This window comes from Atractosteus spatula (assembly GCF_055471065.1).
Source record: "Atractosteus spatula isolate fAtrSpa1 chromosome 10 unlocalized genomic scaffold, fAtrSpa1.hap1 SUPER_10_unloc_10, whole genome shotgun sequence".
Taxonomy (NCBI): domain Eukaryota; kingdom Metazoa; phylum Chordata; class Actinopteri; order Semionotiformes; family Lepisosteidae; genus Atractosteus; species Atractosteus spatula.
The window spans coordinates 620,374-635,458 of record NW_028296613.1 but is presented as its reverse complement, the minus strand read 5'-3'; the positions used below and the strand labels follow the sequence as shown (position 1 = coordinate 635,458).

Below are 15,085 nucleotides of genomic sequence, written 5' to 3'. Positions count from 1 at the left end.
CTGTCTACAGTAGCCTCCTAAAGTTCCAGCATGAATGCATGAAGAGGAGTGGTAGAGTGTTACTGCAACGTCATTCAGAAGGGAAGTGATCCGGCTCAGCTCTCTGAGGTCTGGTAGATACATCTTCCTCATGAGTAATGTAGGATCAACTTCTTCAGGCTGGAGGAAGAGCTTGCATTTCGGCAGCAGTGACTGACTGAGTAGTGACTTCTAGGACCTGGTCTTATCAAGTTGCTTTGCCAAGTTTGTCAGTTCTGCTGAAATGACCTGTCTCTTGGAAATTTAGGAAGCAGAAGAATGACTATCTGAAAGGTGACATGATCTGCTGGCTGTTTGACGTGATCATGAATGACACAGGAAATGCGAGTTCTTGCAATAAGACAAAACAAGATCCATAAAACACTGGCAGAAGTGCAAAATGTGAGAGGATAAAAGACACCTGTTTCTGCCCGATTTCAAACAGGGGATCTTGCGCATGTGTGATGAACATGATAATCACAATATTACAGAAATGACAGCAGCATTGAACGTGTCAAGACGTAAAAGATTGTTAATTCTCTTCAAATACTCACAGTGTCTTTATTCTGCTGTATTAATTTACTGTGCTCATCAGGCAGTAACAAACCTGTTACCTACACTGTTCCCAGAACTGGATAGGTGACTCCACATTCTATAGCTCTCTAGCATAGAGGAAGTCAGACTACAGAAATGGAGAAAATCTCCTCTTCAGAAAGTGGAAATATATTCCTTAGAAAAGTCCTTTTCTCAAAGTTCAACACTCTCTGCAAGTCACTCATTCCCACCTTGCGCAGTGTAGTGGTTATCACCTTCTCTTAACACATCAAAGGGTTTCTTTTTGAAAGCAAGCTAAAACAAGTGATCACTTTTCTCACATTTTTCATTGCTGACGTTGCTTTATGGGTCTATTTTCTATACTGTGCTGATCAATTGAAAACGAGAAGGCGAAAAAGACATGTTCCCACACCTAAGGTTGAACCCAGGGAATCACAGTCAAATACCAGGAACCATAACTACTAGATTGTATGGAATACAGCTTTATCATGATATCAAAGTGCAATATCTTTTTTCACCAAAAATGGGCTTCCTGACTTCAGAAAGCCTTCGAGACAAATACTAAAAGAGCAAAAATTCCACTTGGTAAAGGAAATGAAAACACATGTACCTTACCAAACTTTGAGTACAGGCAGTCAGGGTGATAATACAAGACGATTTAAAATTCAACAAATAAAACCTGTCAACCGGTAATCCCAACTACTCATAAAAAACTGAAGTGGCAATACACAGTAGGTGACTCTTGGGTGTACATTAAATCCATGTAAGAAGAGGGTTTAGTGTTATATTTCCAAATCCAATATGCAAATGAGAGACCTGGCCCAGCCAATCACAAGTCTCCCGTGGTCTGGAATGGAGCTGATCTCCTCTTCTAGTTATTCATGCTGGAGTTAGGTTACATATTAGCATAATTAATATGACAGCTACTCCAGAAACAAAAAATGTAAACAAATACACTGGATTGTGACTGCAACTGTTAGATTGTAGCTCTGGAGATGACCTTGTAATTCTCCTTCTAAGGTAAGGAAGAGGAGGAGCTTCACCAATCTGTTTTTCCACCAAATAAATTGGCTTTCTGACTTCAGAAAACCTTCCATTTTTTTATTTTTTTTATTTTTAAGAACTTTATTTTAATTTCACAAACAAATACAAATATTCACAAAATAGGAAACTGTAATAAATACAGTGGTGTGAAAAAGTATTTGCCCCCTTCCTGATTTCTTATTTTTTTGCATGTTTGTCACACTGAAATGTTTCAGATCATCAAACAAATTGAAATATTAGACAAAGATAACACAAGTAAACACAAAATGCAGTTTTTAAATGAAGGTTTTTATTATTAAGGGAAAACAAAAATCCAAACGTACATGGCCCTGTGTGAAAAAGTGATTGCCCCCTAAACCTAATAACTGGTTGGGCCACCCTTAGCAGCAACAACTGCAATCAAGCGTTTGTGATAACTGGCAATGAGTCTTTTACAGCACTGTGGAGGAATTTTGGCCCACTCATCTTTGCAGAATTGTTGTAATTCAGCACCATTGGAGGGTTTTCGAGCCTTAACTCCTTTTTTAAGGTCATGCCACAACATCTCAATCGGATTCAGGTCAGGACTTTGACTAGATAGATAGATAATACTTTATTAATCCCATAGGGAAATTGATGTGTTACAGCAGTCCAGCCCAAGACAAGCAAAACAGACATCAGAATAGTTATAAAACAAAAGACAAACAAAATAAATAAAAATAAATAAATACATAGGTGTGTGCAAAATGTGCTGATCATAGTCGCTGTAAAAACAATAAAATATGTGCAAAATGTGCATAGGTTTATACAGACTGATTGTCCAAAAAGTACAATGGAGTAAACATGCTGTCCATAGAGGAGCAAATGAAGGGCTAACAGTCCTAGCCTAGGGCAGCGTTATACACCCTGACAGCCGCCGGGAGGAAAGACCTGCGTAAACGTTCCCTTGAACACCGTAGCTGGAGCAGTCTATTGCTAAATGTGCTCCGCTGCCCAGTAACAGTCCCATGAAGCGGATGAGAGGTGTTGTTCATGATGGCTGTGCGCTTGTTCAGCATTCTCCTCTCAGCCACCACCTCCATGGGGTCAAGGCTCATCCCCAGCACAGTGCCAGCCTTCTTGATGAGTTTATTGAGCCTATTTGCATCTTTTGTCATGATGCTGCTGCCCCAGCACACCACAGCGTAGAAGATGGCCGCCGCCACCACTGATTCATAAAAAATGTGTAGCAATGTTCCACACACACCAAAGGACCTGAGTCTCCTAAGAAAATAGAGTTGGTTCTGACCTTTCTTGTACAGGGCATCAGTGTTACCAGACCACTCCAGCTTATCATCCAGGTGTACCCCTAAGTACTTGTAGGAATGTACGCCCTCTATGTCCTCACCCTGGATGGAAACAGGGTTCAGTGGAGACTTATTCCTTCGAAAGTTTAAAAAATCATTTCTTTGGTCTTGCTGGTGTTAAGCTGGAGATGGTTAAGATGACGCCACTCCACAAAATTGGTAATCAAGCTCCTATATTCCTCCTCCCTCCCCTCTCTAATACACCCCACAATTGCAGAGTCATCCGAAAACTTCTGCAGATGACATGTCTCAGAGTTGTACCTGAAGTCAGAGGTGTAAAAGGTGAACAGGAATGGAGCAAGGACAGTCCCCTGTGGAGCCCCAGTACTGCTAAAAATCTGTTCGGACACACAGCTCTGTAGCCGTACATACTGTGGCCTGCAGGTCAGATAGTCTATAATCCAGGACAGCAGGGGAGTGTCCACCTGCGCCGCCCTTAGCTTATCTCTCAGTAAAGGTGGATGGATGGTGTTAAAGGCACTGGAGAAGTCAAAGAACATAACTCTCACAATGCTCCCCGTCTTCTCCAGGTGAGAGTTAGCTCTGTGTAGCAGATAGATGACTGCATCCTCCACTCCCAGGTGTGACCGATAGGCGAACTGCAGGGGGTCCAGTGCTGTACTCACCAGGGTTCTGAGGTGGTCCAGTACAAGCCTTTCCAAAGTTTTCATTAGGTGTGATGTAAGTGCCACTGGTCTGTAGTCATTCAAGACTTTAGGGTGCCCCTTTTTGGGTACTGGCACCAGGCAAGATGTCTTCCAGAGCATCGGAACCTTTTCTAATCTCAGGCTGAGGTTGAAGATGTACTGCTGCACTGAACCCAGTTGGTCCGCACAGATCTTTAGCACCCTGGAGCTGACACCGTCAGGACCCGCTGCCTTCCCTGCATGGAGTCTCCTCAACTCCCTTCTGACCTGGTCAGCTGTGATGGATAGGCCGAGGAGGGCAGGGGAAGATGGAGTAGGAGTAGGAGGGATCACATGATGGGGTGACTGAGGACATGAAGAGGGTGTCTGGGGTGAAGGCCTGTGAGGTGAATGGACAGTGGACCCTGTATCGAATCTGTTGAAGAAAAGATTCAGCTCATTGGCCCTCTCCAGGCCTCCCTCACTCTGTTGGCCGCCGGACAACTTGTATCCGGAGATCTTCCTCATGCCATTCCACATTTCTCTCACATTGCTCTCCCTCAGCCTGTCCTCCATTATACAGCAGTGTACCGCAGAGTCATGCTGAGGTTGTGAGTTTGAGCCTCAGCTGGAGCAGTGTGGCCTGTGTATTTAGCTACTGAAAGCAACTGACGATTTTCTGGAGATCAGGTCTCAGTTAACATGAAAAGAAACAAGTAAATGTTTATTCTGTATTACACCCAAAGAAGGCTCCAGAGCCATGATTCTGAGTCTGGTAAGAGTAACACAGTTAAATAAATCATCAGTCCAGCTGTGGAACTGAGTGCCGGGTGGAAATAAAACCAATAACAAATAAAACAAATCAGACAGGGCCCTTTCAGTCTTCTCCATATATATCAGAGCCACATCACTGTTTCTTCCACTGTGGCAGTGAGGTCACTCAGGTCAGCCCAGGAATACAGAAACAAGGTGGACTGAATAAGAACTGGGTGTCCTGTGGATGTGAACAGAGCCAAATAATTTAAATGAAAAAGAAAGAAAAGCCCAGCAGTGACTGTCCCCTCTGTACTGAGCCTGGTGGACAGCAGCTCTTCCAGTTGAGTCCCTCAGACTCTGAGTCTGTCCCTGTGCAGCTCCAGTCCACACAGATGTTCCAGCCCCTTCAGCTGTGGCCCCAGTCTCTCTGAGTGGAGCTGACTGTGAGGAAGAGACTGAGACTCTCTAACAGCACAGTGGAGCTGAACTAATACTTATACACTGATACACCCCCAGTCTGAACAGAGTGAGGACACAGCTCAGCTCATCCTCCTTATTCTTATCGGTAGTAGTAGCAGTAGCAGTAGGAGGAGCAGTAAAATATTAGTAGTAGGTATAAATAGTAATAGTAGGTAGCAGTAGTATCAGTGGCAGGAGTAGTTGTAGTAATAGCTGTAGTAGTATTAGTAGTTATGCTGTATTTAAACTTTCCTGTTCAATATAGCAGAGCTCCTGTGTTACAGCCTCACCATAATAACTGCAGCAGCAGGAGCATAAGTGCAAGAGTCAGTCTGAAAAAGCAATGATATGATGATTTCTTTTAAAAATCTTTCCTTGTTTACACAGCCTAAAAGCGGTGATATTAGACAGAGCTTCACTGGAGCTGCAGGTCAGACTCTGCAGTGAGTCTGTGGTTTGTGCTCTTCTGAGCTCCTCCAGCACAGGAAGCCAGGCTGTACTGTGAGGCTGTGGCTGGTTCCCCTCTCTGTGAACTGGGCTCAGGGGTCACTGATCTGGCAGCTGTGGGCTCTGTTCCAGGTCAGAAGCAAGAAGCTTCTATTAACCCTTTCCAGGACCTCCAGCCCTTCAGTATTACTGTAGTGATTCATTATTTTTACTGTAAGTCAGCCTCCAAGCATCTGTCAGAAGTGTTTGACTGACAATTGAGCAATATGTGATTATCTCTTATTATTATTTTTACTTATTTAATGAACAGCAGTATTGCCACTCTTATGAGTATAATATGATTATCAGCAGCAGCAGACTGATGGTCGTGTCTACAATAGTGACTAGTTGACCAGTCTGTAGCTCTGAGCAGTGGGACTCAGATCACACAGAAGACCTGTCTGTGTGTGATTCCACACCAGCCCTGGAATTCAGCATCTCCCACACGTCTCTCATGGGGAGTCTTATAAATATAAAGTTAAAGAGAGTCTGATAACAGTTATACAGCTAGTTAAATAATCAAGCTGAGGAACTGAGAGCTCGAGTGGAAATAAAACCAAGAGATGCTCTTCAACCTCCAGGATCAGGAGTCTGATCCTCCTGGCTTCTATTCTGTGGAGATTCGTGTAAAACGCTTAAAAGCGCTTATTATAGAGACCTGTGCTCTTTCTCTTCTGCTCCACAGGAGTATGCTTTATAACGCATTAGTCTGTGAAGTAAACATTTTTTTTCTGTTTAATGAATTTCATTCCTCAGTATGTCATTCTTCTCCTCCTGCTGTTATGAATCGCTTCTCTTAACAGCCTGTGTTTTTTGGGGGGAGATGTTATATCTATAAGAAAAGCCCCCCAGGCTCCGGACAGGAGTCTCCTCCAGCCGAGACGCGCTCTGCTCTGTCAGAAAGAGCGCTGTGACGTCACAGACACCAGCCATAGCGCCGGGATCAGAGAGCGAGACCGCGGAAGAAGCGAAGAGCGCACGGAGGAGAGTTATTGATCACTTATCTATCGACAAGCAATTAATTCAACTAAAGAACAGTAGAAAAATCGATTAACTTCACTGATTAGTGAGCACTGATTCTTTTCCCGTTCTTGACCCATTTTAAAATCTAGAATAGAGTCAATATCGATTAATTAACATAGTGCATTTTGTGTTAATAATGTTCAATCCGAAATTAAAGAATTATTCATTCAAATTATTATTTAGGAATTGTATCTGAGAGCTAGAAAAATATATTCAAAGTTAATAAATTTGTGTAAGTAACAGTTTAAATGCATTTTCCATTTGTTTACAAATCATAAGTATGGTAACCATGGCGACACGCGGCACGTCACTGTGCCTGGCTAGGTCATAAAGAGTGGTGTGATGTCACAGACAGCAACTAATACTAATGCTAGTGTATTTATGTTAATATTAGTGAGAGTACAACTGGTAGTATTAATATTAATGCTAGTATTCATGTGAGAATGATGATAGCACTACTGATAGTTTTAGTTTTAATGGTCATATTAATGTTAATATTAAATTTAATTATAGTGTTACTGTTACAGTATTAACAGTAGCAGTAGTGTTAGTTTTAGTGATAGCATTACTGTTATTATAAGTAGTTTGTGTCAGTGTTAGTCATAATGATAGTGTAAGTCTTTTAATTTTAGTTTTAATGCTAGTATTCATGTTAATATTAGTGCAAATTATAGATTTACTGTTAGATTATTTACACTAGTGGTCATGTTAGTTTTAGTGATAACATTACTGTTATTATTAGTATTAGTAGTGTAGTAGTAGTTTGTATCACTGTTAGGGATATTGATAGTGTTAGTCGTAGTGATAGTGTTAGTGTTGTAATATTAGTGGTATTTGTGTTAGTGTTAGTTATAGTGTATTTGTGGTTATTAGTGTATGTAGAGTGTGTCTGTGAGTTTGTGGTGTTTGTGAGTGTGTGGTGTTTGTCAGTGTGTGAATGTGTGTCTGTCAGTGTGATATATCTGTCATTGTGTATGTGTGTGTCTGTTAGTGTGTGGGTGTGTGTCTGCAAGTATGTGGTGTCTATCAGTGTGTGGGTGTGTGTCTGTAAGTATTAGTAGTGTCTATTGTGTGTATCTGTGAATGTGTGCGAGTATGTGTGTGAGTGTCTGATTGTGTGTATAAATGTGTGTGGTGCCTGTGAGTGTGTGTTGTGTCTATGTGTGTGTCTGTGAATGTGTGTCTGTGAGTGTGTATCTGTGAGTGTGTGTAGTGTCTGTATGAATGTGTGTGAGTGTGTGGTTGTCAGTGTGTGAATGTGTGTGAGTGTGTGGTTGTGTCTCTGTCAGTGTGTCATAATATGTGTGAGTTTGTGGGTGTATATCTGTCAGTGTGTGTGTAAATGTGTGTGTAGGTGGGCTTGGGCTCCAATGCTGTGTCTGACAGAAGTGACCCATCAACAGGTGTTGAGGTCCAGAGTCGCTTGCGAATTTCTAGAGCACTTTAGAACTTTCTAGAGTCCAGACCAATGAACAGAAATCTGTGAGTGCTGTGTTTTTATCACTATTAGCGTATGTGGTGTCTGTGAGTGTGTGGATATGTGTGAGTGTGTGGGTGTTTGTGAGTGTGTGATGTGTGTGGGTGTGTGTCTGTATGTGTAGTGTCTGTGTGTCTATGTGAGTATTAATGATGATAGCACTACTGAATACTAGTATTCATGTGAGAATAAGTGATGATAGAGCTACTTTTAATTTTAGTTTTAATGCTAGTATTCATGTTAATATTAGTGATAATCATAGTGTTAGTGTCAGAATATTAACACTCATTGTCATGTTAGTTCTTTTGATAGCATTACTGTTATTATTGGTATTATTAGTGTACTACTAAGTTTGTGTTATTGTTAGTAATAATGAAACTATAAGCCTTAATTGCAGTGTTACTGTTGTAATATTAGCAGTATTTGTGTAAGTGTTAGTTATAGTGTAACTGTAGGTTAGAGTGTAGGTAAGACCCTGGCTGCCCTGTGGTGGCTCAGGGAGGGCCTGCGGGTCGAACTGGAGGGGCTGCTCTAGGTTGAGGAGAGCTGGATACAGACCTGGGATCAGAATGCGATGTCTTCCATCCAGCTGGACTGCCTGGAGTTGTACGATGTGGTCCTGGCCAAGTTTGGATCGGAGGCAGCATATGTGGGATTGGTGAGTCCCTGAAACCCCTCCCCCTTGTCCAGCTCACACTGTGGTATCAGGGCGGTACAGGGGCTGGGGCGATTCTCCTGACCCCCTCAGCTTTCCAAGATACCTGCGTCACCCCACTCAACCTGGAAATCTCCCAGCGGAGAGAGACAGGAGCTGGGCTGGGACTCTATTTCAAGTGGGTGGCTGAAAGACAGACCGCTTACAGATCAACACTAGGGGGCATCACAGAGTGAGCGGTGAGACTCTTGGTCATCGATGGCAACGTGGGGTTACTCCCCCTCTCTCTATTGGCTCTATTAACAGTGGGGAGACTTCCCCTCTCTCTATTGGCTCTATTAACAGTGGGGTGTATCTCTCTCTCTCTCTATTGGCTCTATCAACATTGTGGTGACCCCCCCCCTTCTCTTTTGGCTTTAGAAATACCACAGTTCCACCCCTAAGTTGCATCTCCTGTCTGGCACTGTGGAGGTATGATGATGATGATTCACTGTCTTTGTTCTCTCTCTCTGGTACAGGAGTTGGTACTGAGTTAGTAAAGTTTCACGGAGGATATTATAAGATATTATACCAAATCCCAAAATTAAAACAGTGAAGACAACAGGCTACACAATGGGAGCTCTGATAATGGAGGTTTGGTTTGACGGCAGCAGACATTGTCAGGACATCTTGCCTGAATCTCTCTTCATATTTTCCTGGGATTTTCCCTTCCAGGGCACAAGAATCAAGAAGCAGGATGACTACGAGGAGGCGAAGGAGACACTGAAGTCCTACTTTGAAAACACGAAAGTCAGGTGTGACTTCTCTGAGGTGGACAAGTGCTTCGCCAGTCTGCAGCCGACGTCAACGTCAACCTCATCCTGCAGAAGTACCTGGGAATCCCTGTAGCTGAGGTCTGTGAATAGCAGGTTTATTTTTTCTCTTTGTAGTTGTCTTAGACAGTCTGACCTGTTGCAGGCCTCAGCAGGAACAGAAAAGTCTTCTGTGTGTCTTCAGTCTCCACAGCCCAGGAGACGCATGATCCAGGTTGGTGAGGCTGTTGAAGAAACCAAGCTGTCCATCCCTCTCTCTCCTGGATCTTGGCGCCCCTGGGCCCTCCCACTTCGATCACCTGTGACCCCGCTGAACTCAGAGAAACCCCTAGTGACTGCGCCATGCTGCCCCCATCAACTCCCAGATGAGTTCCCTCCTCTAAGGAGCGTCAGAGCTCCTGAGCTTCTGAGACAGGTGAGAAGCGAACAGAACCTCTGTCCTTGAGTAGAGTCAACTGTACAGATTCTTATTGGACACACTGTACAGACTCACCTGTACAGGATCTTATTACAGTCACAATGCATATATTGAGGGTATATTAAGAATAAGAAGTCAAGAACTGACCCCAGCAGCAAAGACCTGTGTCTGCCTTCAGTGTCCAGGTGCAAAGAGGCGTGCTTTCCAAGTCAGCCCTGAAAAAGATGAAGAGGACAACATGTCCACCTCTTCCAATCCTGACACTGACCCGCCCCAGGTCACTACCCAGCCAGCTACCTGTCCCCAGACCCCTCCCTCACCTCCCTCCCATCACCTCCCAGGAGAAGACTGAGGTGTAGGAGACTAAGAAAAAGAGGAAGAAGAGGCAGAGGAATCAGGAGAGTCAGGAAGGTCCAAGTCCTGAAGACAGGCCTCCAGAGTTGCTGAAAGTCAGAGCACAGGTGCTGAGACACCTAGAGGACCCTGTAGCTCCTGTGATTCTAGGAGAGGTGAGGAGTGAACCTTTACTGTAGTGTCCAGTCAGTGTGTCTGTATTAACTCCTCTCTCTCTTGGTGCAGTGTTAATGTACTGGAGTGTCCAGTCAGTGTGTCTATATTAACTCCTCTCTCTCAAAGCAGGTCAGCTCCTCCCATTCCATCACCAAGATGCTGTGCTGTTCCGGGGTCGATGAGGATAAGAGCAACACTACAGAGCTGAAGAGATGGAAAGAGCCGCAAGGGGGCAAGAGGACAACGGCACCAGTGGAGAAAGTCAGGAGTGTCCGGGTCGGGAGGCACCGGTCCCTGAACACCCAGGAGCGGGATGAGGAGAGGAGGCAGAAGCAGGAAGGGTGGTTGATGGATCGGAGACAGGAGGTGCAGGAGGAGAAGGAGAGGAGGAAGCTGGAGGAGGAGAGGATGAAGGTGGAGGAGAAGAGGAGGAAGGTGTTTGAGAAACAGGAGAGAAGATGGGAGAAGGAGGGAGAGGACAGGAGGCAGATGCTGGAGAAGGAGAAGAGGAGACGGAAGAAGGAGGAGGAGCAGAGGAGGAAGACTGAGGAGAAGCAGGAGAGGAGATGCACCAAGGCAGCAGATGCAATTAGGAGGACCGTGAACAAGGAGGAGCGGAGACGTGCCCAGGAGGCGGAGGAGAACAGGAGGGAGCAGCAGAAGCAGGAGGTGAGATGGGAGAAGAAGGAGCAGAAGAGGTGGAAGGCCTACGTTCGGGGGCTGGAGAAACCCCTGCAGCAGGAGGAGGAGAGGAGGCAGAAGGAGAAGGAGGAATGGAGGCGAGCTCAGGAGGAGGAGAGGAGGAATCAGCTCATGGAGGAGAATAAGAAATGAGCAAAGGAGGAAAAGGAGAGAAGGAGATTTTGGGAAGAGGAGGAGAGGCAACAAGCAAAGAGGAAGAAGGAGAGGAGGAAACTGTTGGAGAAGCAGGAGAAGAAACAAGCAAAAGAGGAGAAGGAGAGGAGGAGAGTTTGTGAAAAGGAGGTAAAGAAACAGATGAAGAAGGAAGAGGAAAGGAGGAGAGTTTTGGAGAAGCAACAATTGAAGGAGAAGATGGAGAGGAGGAGAGTTTTGGAAAAAGAGTGTGCCCCAGAGTCCAGACTCTGTCAGGTGAGTTATTATAAATAAGATGCAGGAGTACACCCTGTACCAACTATCCTGTAAAACTATCAATTAAAAATGAAGGAGCTCTTGGCAACTCACAATGAAAATATCAACCCCAATGGAAAGGGAAACTTAAATGTTTGTTATCAATATGTATACATTGGACCACACAAAGGAGAAAAGCCACTGTGGACAAATCCAGACACAACATGAGACATTCTGACTGTTATTTACATTTCCCTACAAATCAAGAGAAATTAAGGGTCCTCGTCCTGCAAGAAGGGACGGCTTGTCGAAATATACAGCATCGCTACCTCACTTAAAACTGCAGAAATATTAACTACAGATTGTTACAAAGGCATCTGGGTTCACATGACAGGAAAGATGAAAGTTCAAACAATTCACACTTTGACAGGTGTGACAAAATGACATTAGAAAACTTATGATCATGAAATTCACTTCCTAAAATGATATCACAATGTTTTTGGACTGTGGGAGGAAACTGCAGCACCTGGCGGAAACTCCAAACAAACATGGGGAGAACATACAAACTCCACTCAGATAGAACAACAGGTCAGGAAATAAACACAGAGCTCCAGCACTGCATGGCAGCAATGTTAACCACAGTTGCACCTGTAAAATAAGTATACTTCCAAAACAGCAGCATATAGTGTAAAACAATATTTTGTAAACTTTCAGTCTGGATCTTTAAAAATTCATCTAATTTTTTGTCAGCTGAAAATGTTAGGCTGCCTGCTTTTAGGGGGGGAAATAATTTTTCAAATGTACATGTCGATATTAAAATAACATATTTCCACATATAAATACAATTATAATAAAATATACAAAAAAAGCCTTATTTTCTTTAATGATATGAGTTCTACAATACTGATACAGTATTGTACAAAATGGTATGATCTGAAGAATCGCCAGAGCACAATGTATCAATTTGGGTGATACTAACAGAAGAGGGACACAACATGTAAATCCACAAGGTTTATTTTCAACAACAAAAATGTGCTTGAAAATAATTTGACAAGGAGGAAACCTTACATGCATGGATACCAGTATTTCCCCAATAGGTTAAAATGCAGCAGGGAACGGTATAACAGAAGATCAGTGTCACTTGATATTGCATCACAGAGGCTGATCTCTTTTTCATCATATCCACCACTTCCAGAAAGCCAGTACACATAATTGTGAGGGTTTAAATTCAGAGGGAAAAATAATTCTCTAAATTAAATTTTATGCTGCACAGAGAGCCTCACATGTACGTGGTCAGGTAGCTCAGTTGGATCGATTGTCGTTCTAATAACTCCAGAGTTGTGGGTTTGATCCCTTACAGGCCAGGAGATCTCCTTATCTTTTGCCAAAACCATTTGATCTTTCAGTCCATGGTGAAATATATTGTGTTGAAAAGATGCCACAAACTGTAGACAAATGCTAGTGCTGCAGGTGAAGAGGAAAGCATTCAAAGATTTATGAGTTTCTTATGTGGAGCGAAGATAAAGTGTCACCATTTGCATATGTGAGGCTTCCAAATCAGCTCTCTGTAAAGACGCTCAAATCCAGCCTGATAAGTAAAAAATATTTTAGCTGGGGATCCTCAAATCAGGCGTGTAGAAAAGAGCACCGTTAAACACCATCGGGAGTGCAGAATATGTGATAAAAGTGTTCTTTAAACAAAAAGTGAAAATAGTAAATTTGTCTTTCACTTAGACGTTCATCGAAAGCTCAGTAAACGATAAAGCGTGTTTACTGAGCGAGAGACTCGTGTTCTGAATTCTCATCAGATTAACCGGTAATACAGCTACTAATAAAGGTTTACATTAATCTTAGTTATTAATAAATTACACTTTTATTAATAAAGACATGTACTGATCAAATTCATTGTGAATAGTTGTGGTGTCTAGAAAACAATTTTAGCTAAATATTTCAAGCGAGTGGTGAATACTGTATGTTCGTTACTTTGTGACCATATTATTTCCACTACATTCAGAACAGTTCAAAAGCGATCGACTGTTCCACTACTGAGTTACTTAAACCCTGTGAAGAGGTGGTTTAAGTTAGTCTCCTACATCAGTAAGATCTAATGGGCAGCAGATGTTATTTTAGGTTTGTTGCAGTTGAGAACAGGTTTAGTACAGAGCTGCTGACAAATTTCAGCAGCCAGGTTCGTAGCAATGACCCGTTGTAGGGACATTGCCAATCAGCCACAAGAAAAAAAAAAACATCATTTGTGCCTTTATTAAAAAAAAAAGGAAAAACAGAGTAGTAGTTTATGTGGTAATTTCAGGTACAATGTAAGAACTTAAGTTAACTAGTCCCACAGTAATGCGTGGGGTCCTATCAATAGAAAAAAAAATACTTGTAACCCAAAAACACAACAACCACAATGCAAGAAGCCTTCCGGGAACCTCGGTAAATCACTGTAGTAGTCTAACGACTACAGAAAATAAAATAAAAAAATACTTAACGGAACAACTTCAAAACAAAAATAACATTAAAAACAAATCTGGGAAACAACAAAAACAGAATCTAATGCGAGAGCTTTTTCAAGTCTTCGGTACCCCATCGTGCTCCCTTAGTCCCAGTAGACCTCTCGGCTAAGAAGATATCTCTCATCTATCTGTGTAGAGACCAGCAGGGGGTCCACAGCTGATGGGAAATTAAGTAGTGACCTGCATCAGCTGCAAAGGAAAAAGTATAGGTTTATTCCACGCTGAAAAGAGAAGGAAACACAACGTGGACCCTTCTTCGGGTGTGACGTGGAATAAACCTTTACCTGTTCCTTTGATGTTAATTTAGACCGGGTCTCCAGCAAATACCTAACAGGCTACAATCCCGTTAGATAAGGTGTTAAGGACGACCTATAAGTAGCAGTAACTAAAGTGGACAGTTGCTTTCAGTAGCTAAAGGCAGGCTACACTGCTCCAGGTGAGGCTCGAACTCACAACCTCGGCATGACTCCGCTGTGCACTGCTGTATAAGTACCGCGCGCTGACCGATTGCGCCACTGGAGCTGCGTACATTGCTTTCCCTTCACACACTGACGTTGCACAAACACAGTGAAAACGATTTCGGCATGTTTTCCGTCTCTCCGTGGGAGAAAGGGACAGTAAAAGAGCGAGGAAACTACAAGGGAAGAAAATGAAAAAATAGTGCTCACTGCAAAAGAGGGAGGAGAGAGATGGTCAGACAGGTAAATCAGCCCGGCGGATTTACACTACAAATTTGTCATTTGTAGTGACATTTATGAGTCTTCATCTGTCTGAAACTGTCCAGTTTGTATTTTCGTTTCAAAAATCCAGTAAACTTGAATAAGACAAGAAGGCACACTGCACATCTGCGGAACATCACGTCCGAGTTTACAGTGACATCAGAGATTGAAAGCGAAGTCGTTTTTTATTAAAAGTTCAAGGAAACCTGAATCTTTTCTCGAAGTATTTCAGAATCACAGTGAAATGTAGTACGATTGCTGCACAGATCTGCAGTCTGCAATTAGAATACGGTTTGTGCGTTGTATAAAATATGCCATTCAAAACTTTTCTAAAACTGCAGAGATACATTTCGGAATGCGTCTTCCTGTAAAAATAAAATATCTATTTTATTTGACGGGCGCTATAAGCAGAGTCTGAAGCCAGCTCCACAGAAGAACTATATTCAGTGGGCCAAAAAAAGTATTTCACTAAGTGAACAATTACTGTACATCATAATCATATTTGTTTTACTCCTGCCATTGCAATTTGTGCACAAAGATTTTTTTTATTTATTTTCAAAATATATTAGTCTTGATGGGAAAGAAAATTAAACTGTG

General features: G+C 42.8%; 1 protein-coding gene and 2 non-coding genes across 3 annotated transcripts; 1 reads left to right on the top strand and 2 right to left on the bottom strand.

Annotated features, from left to right (window-relative positions):
• Nucleotides 1-1,096: 1,096 nt before the first annotated feature.
• On the bottom strand, nt 1,097-1,154 carry LOC148813196 (U7 small nuclear RNA). Its single transcript, XR_016086278.1, has one exon. It is a non-coding gene; the product is annotated as a U7 small nuclear RNA (small nuclear RNA).
• Nucleotides 1,155-10,320: 9,166 nt separating this feature from the next.
• LOC148813195 (uncharacterized) lies at nt 10,321-10,998 on the top strand. Its single transcript, XM_088908430.1, has one exon. It carries the CDS (start codon nt 10,321-10,323, stop codon nt 10,996-10,998), a length of 678 nt encoding a protein of 225 aa, XP_088764556.1.
• Nucleotides 10,999-14,197: 3,199 nt separating this feature from the next.
• Nucleotides 14,198-14,291, bottom strand: trnai-uau (transfer RNA isoleucine (anticodon UAU)). The gene is made up of 2 exons: nt 14,254-14,291; nt 14,198-14,233 (listed from the first exon to the last, which is right to left on the bottom strand). It is a non-coding gene; the product is annotated as a tRNA-Ile (tRNA).
• Nucleotides 14,292-15,085: the final 794 nt, after the last annotated feature.

Coding starts and splice junctions, on each gene's coding strand:
- LOC148813195 (XM_088908430.1), top strand. CDS start 10,321: ATGCTGTGCTGTTCCGGGGTCGATGAGGATAAGAGCAACACTACAGAG.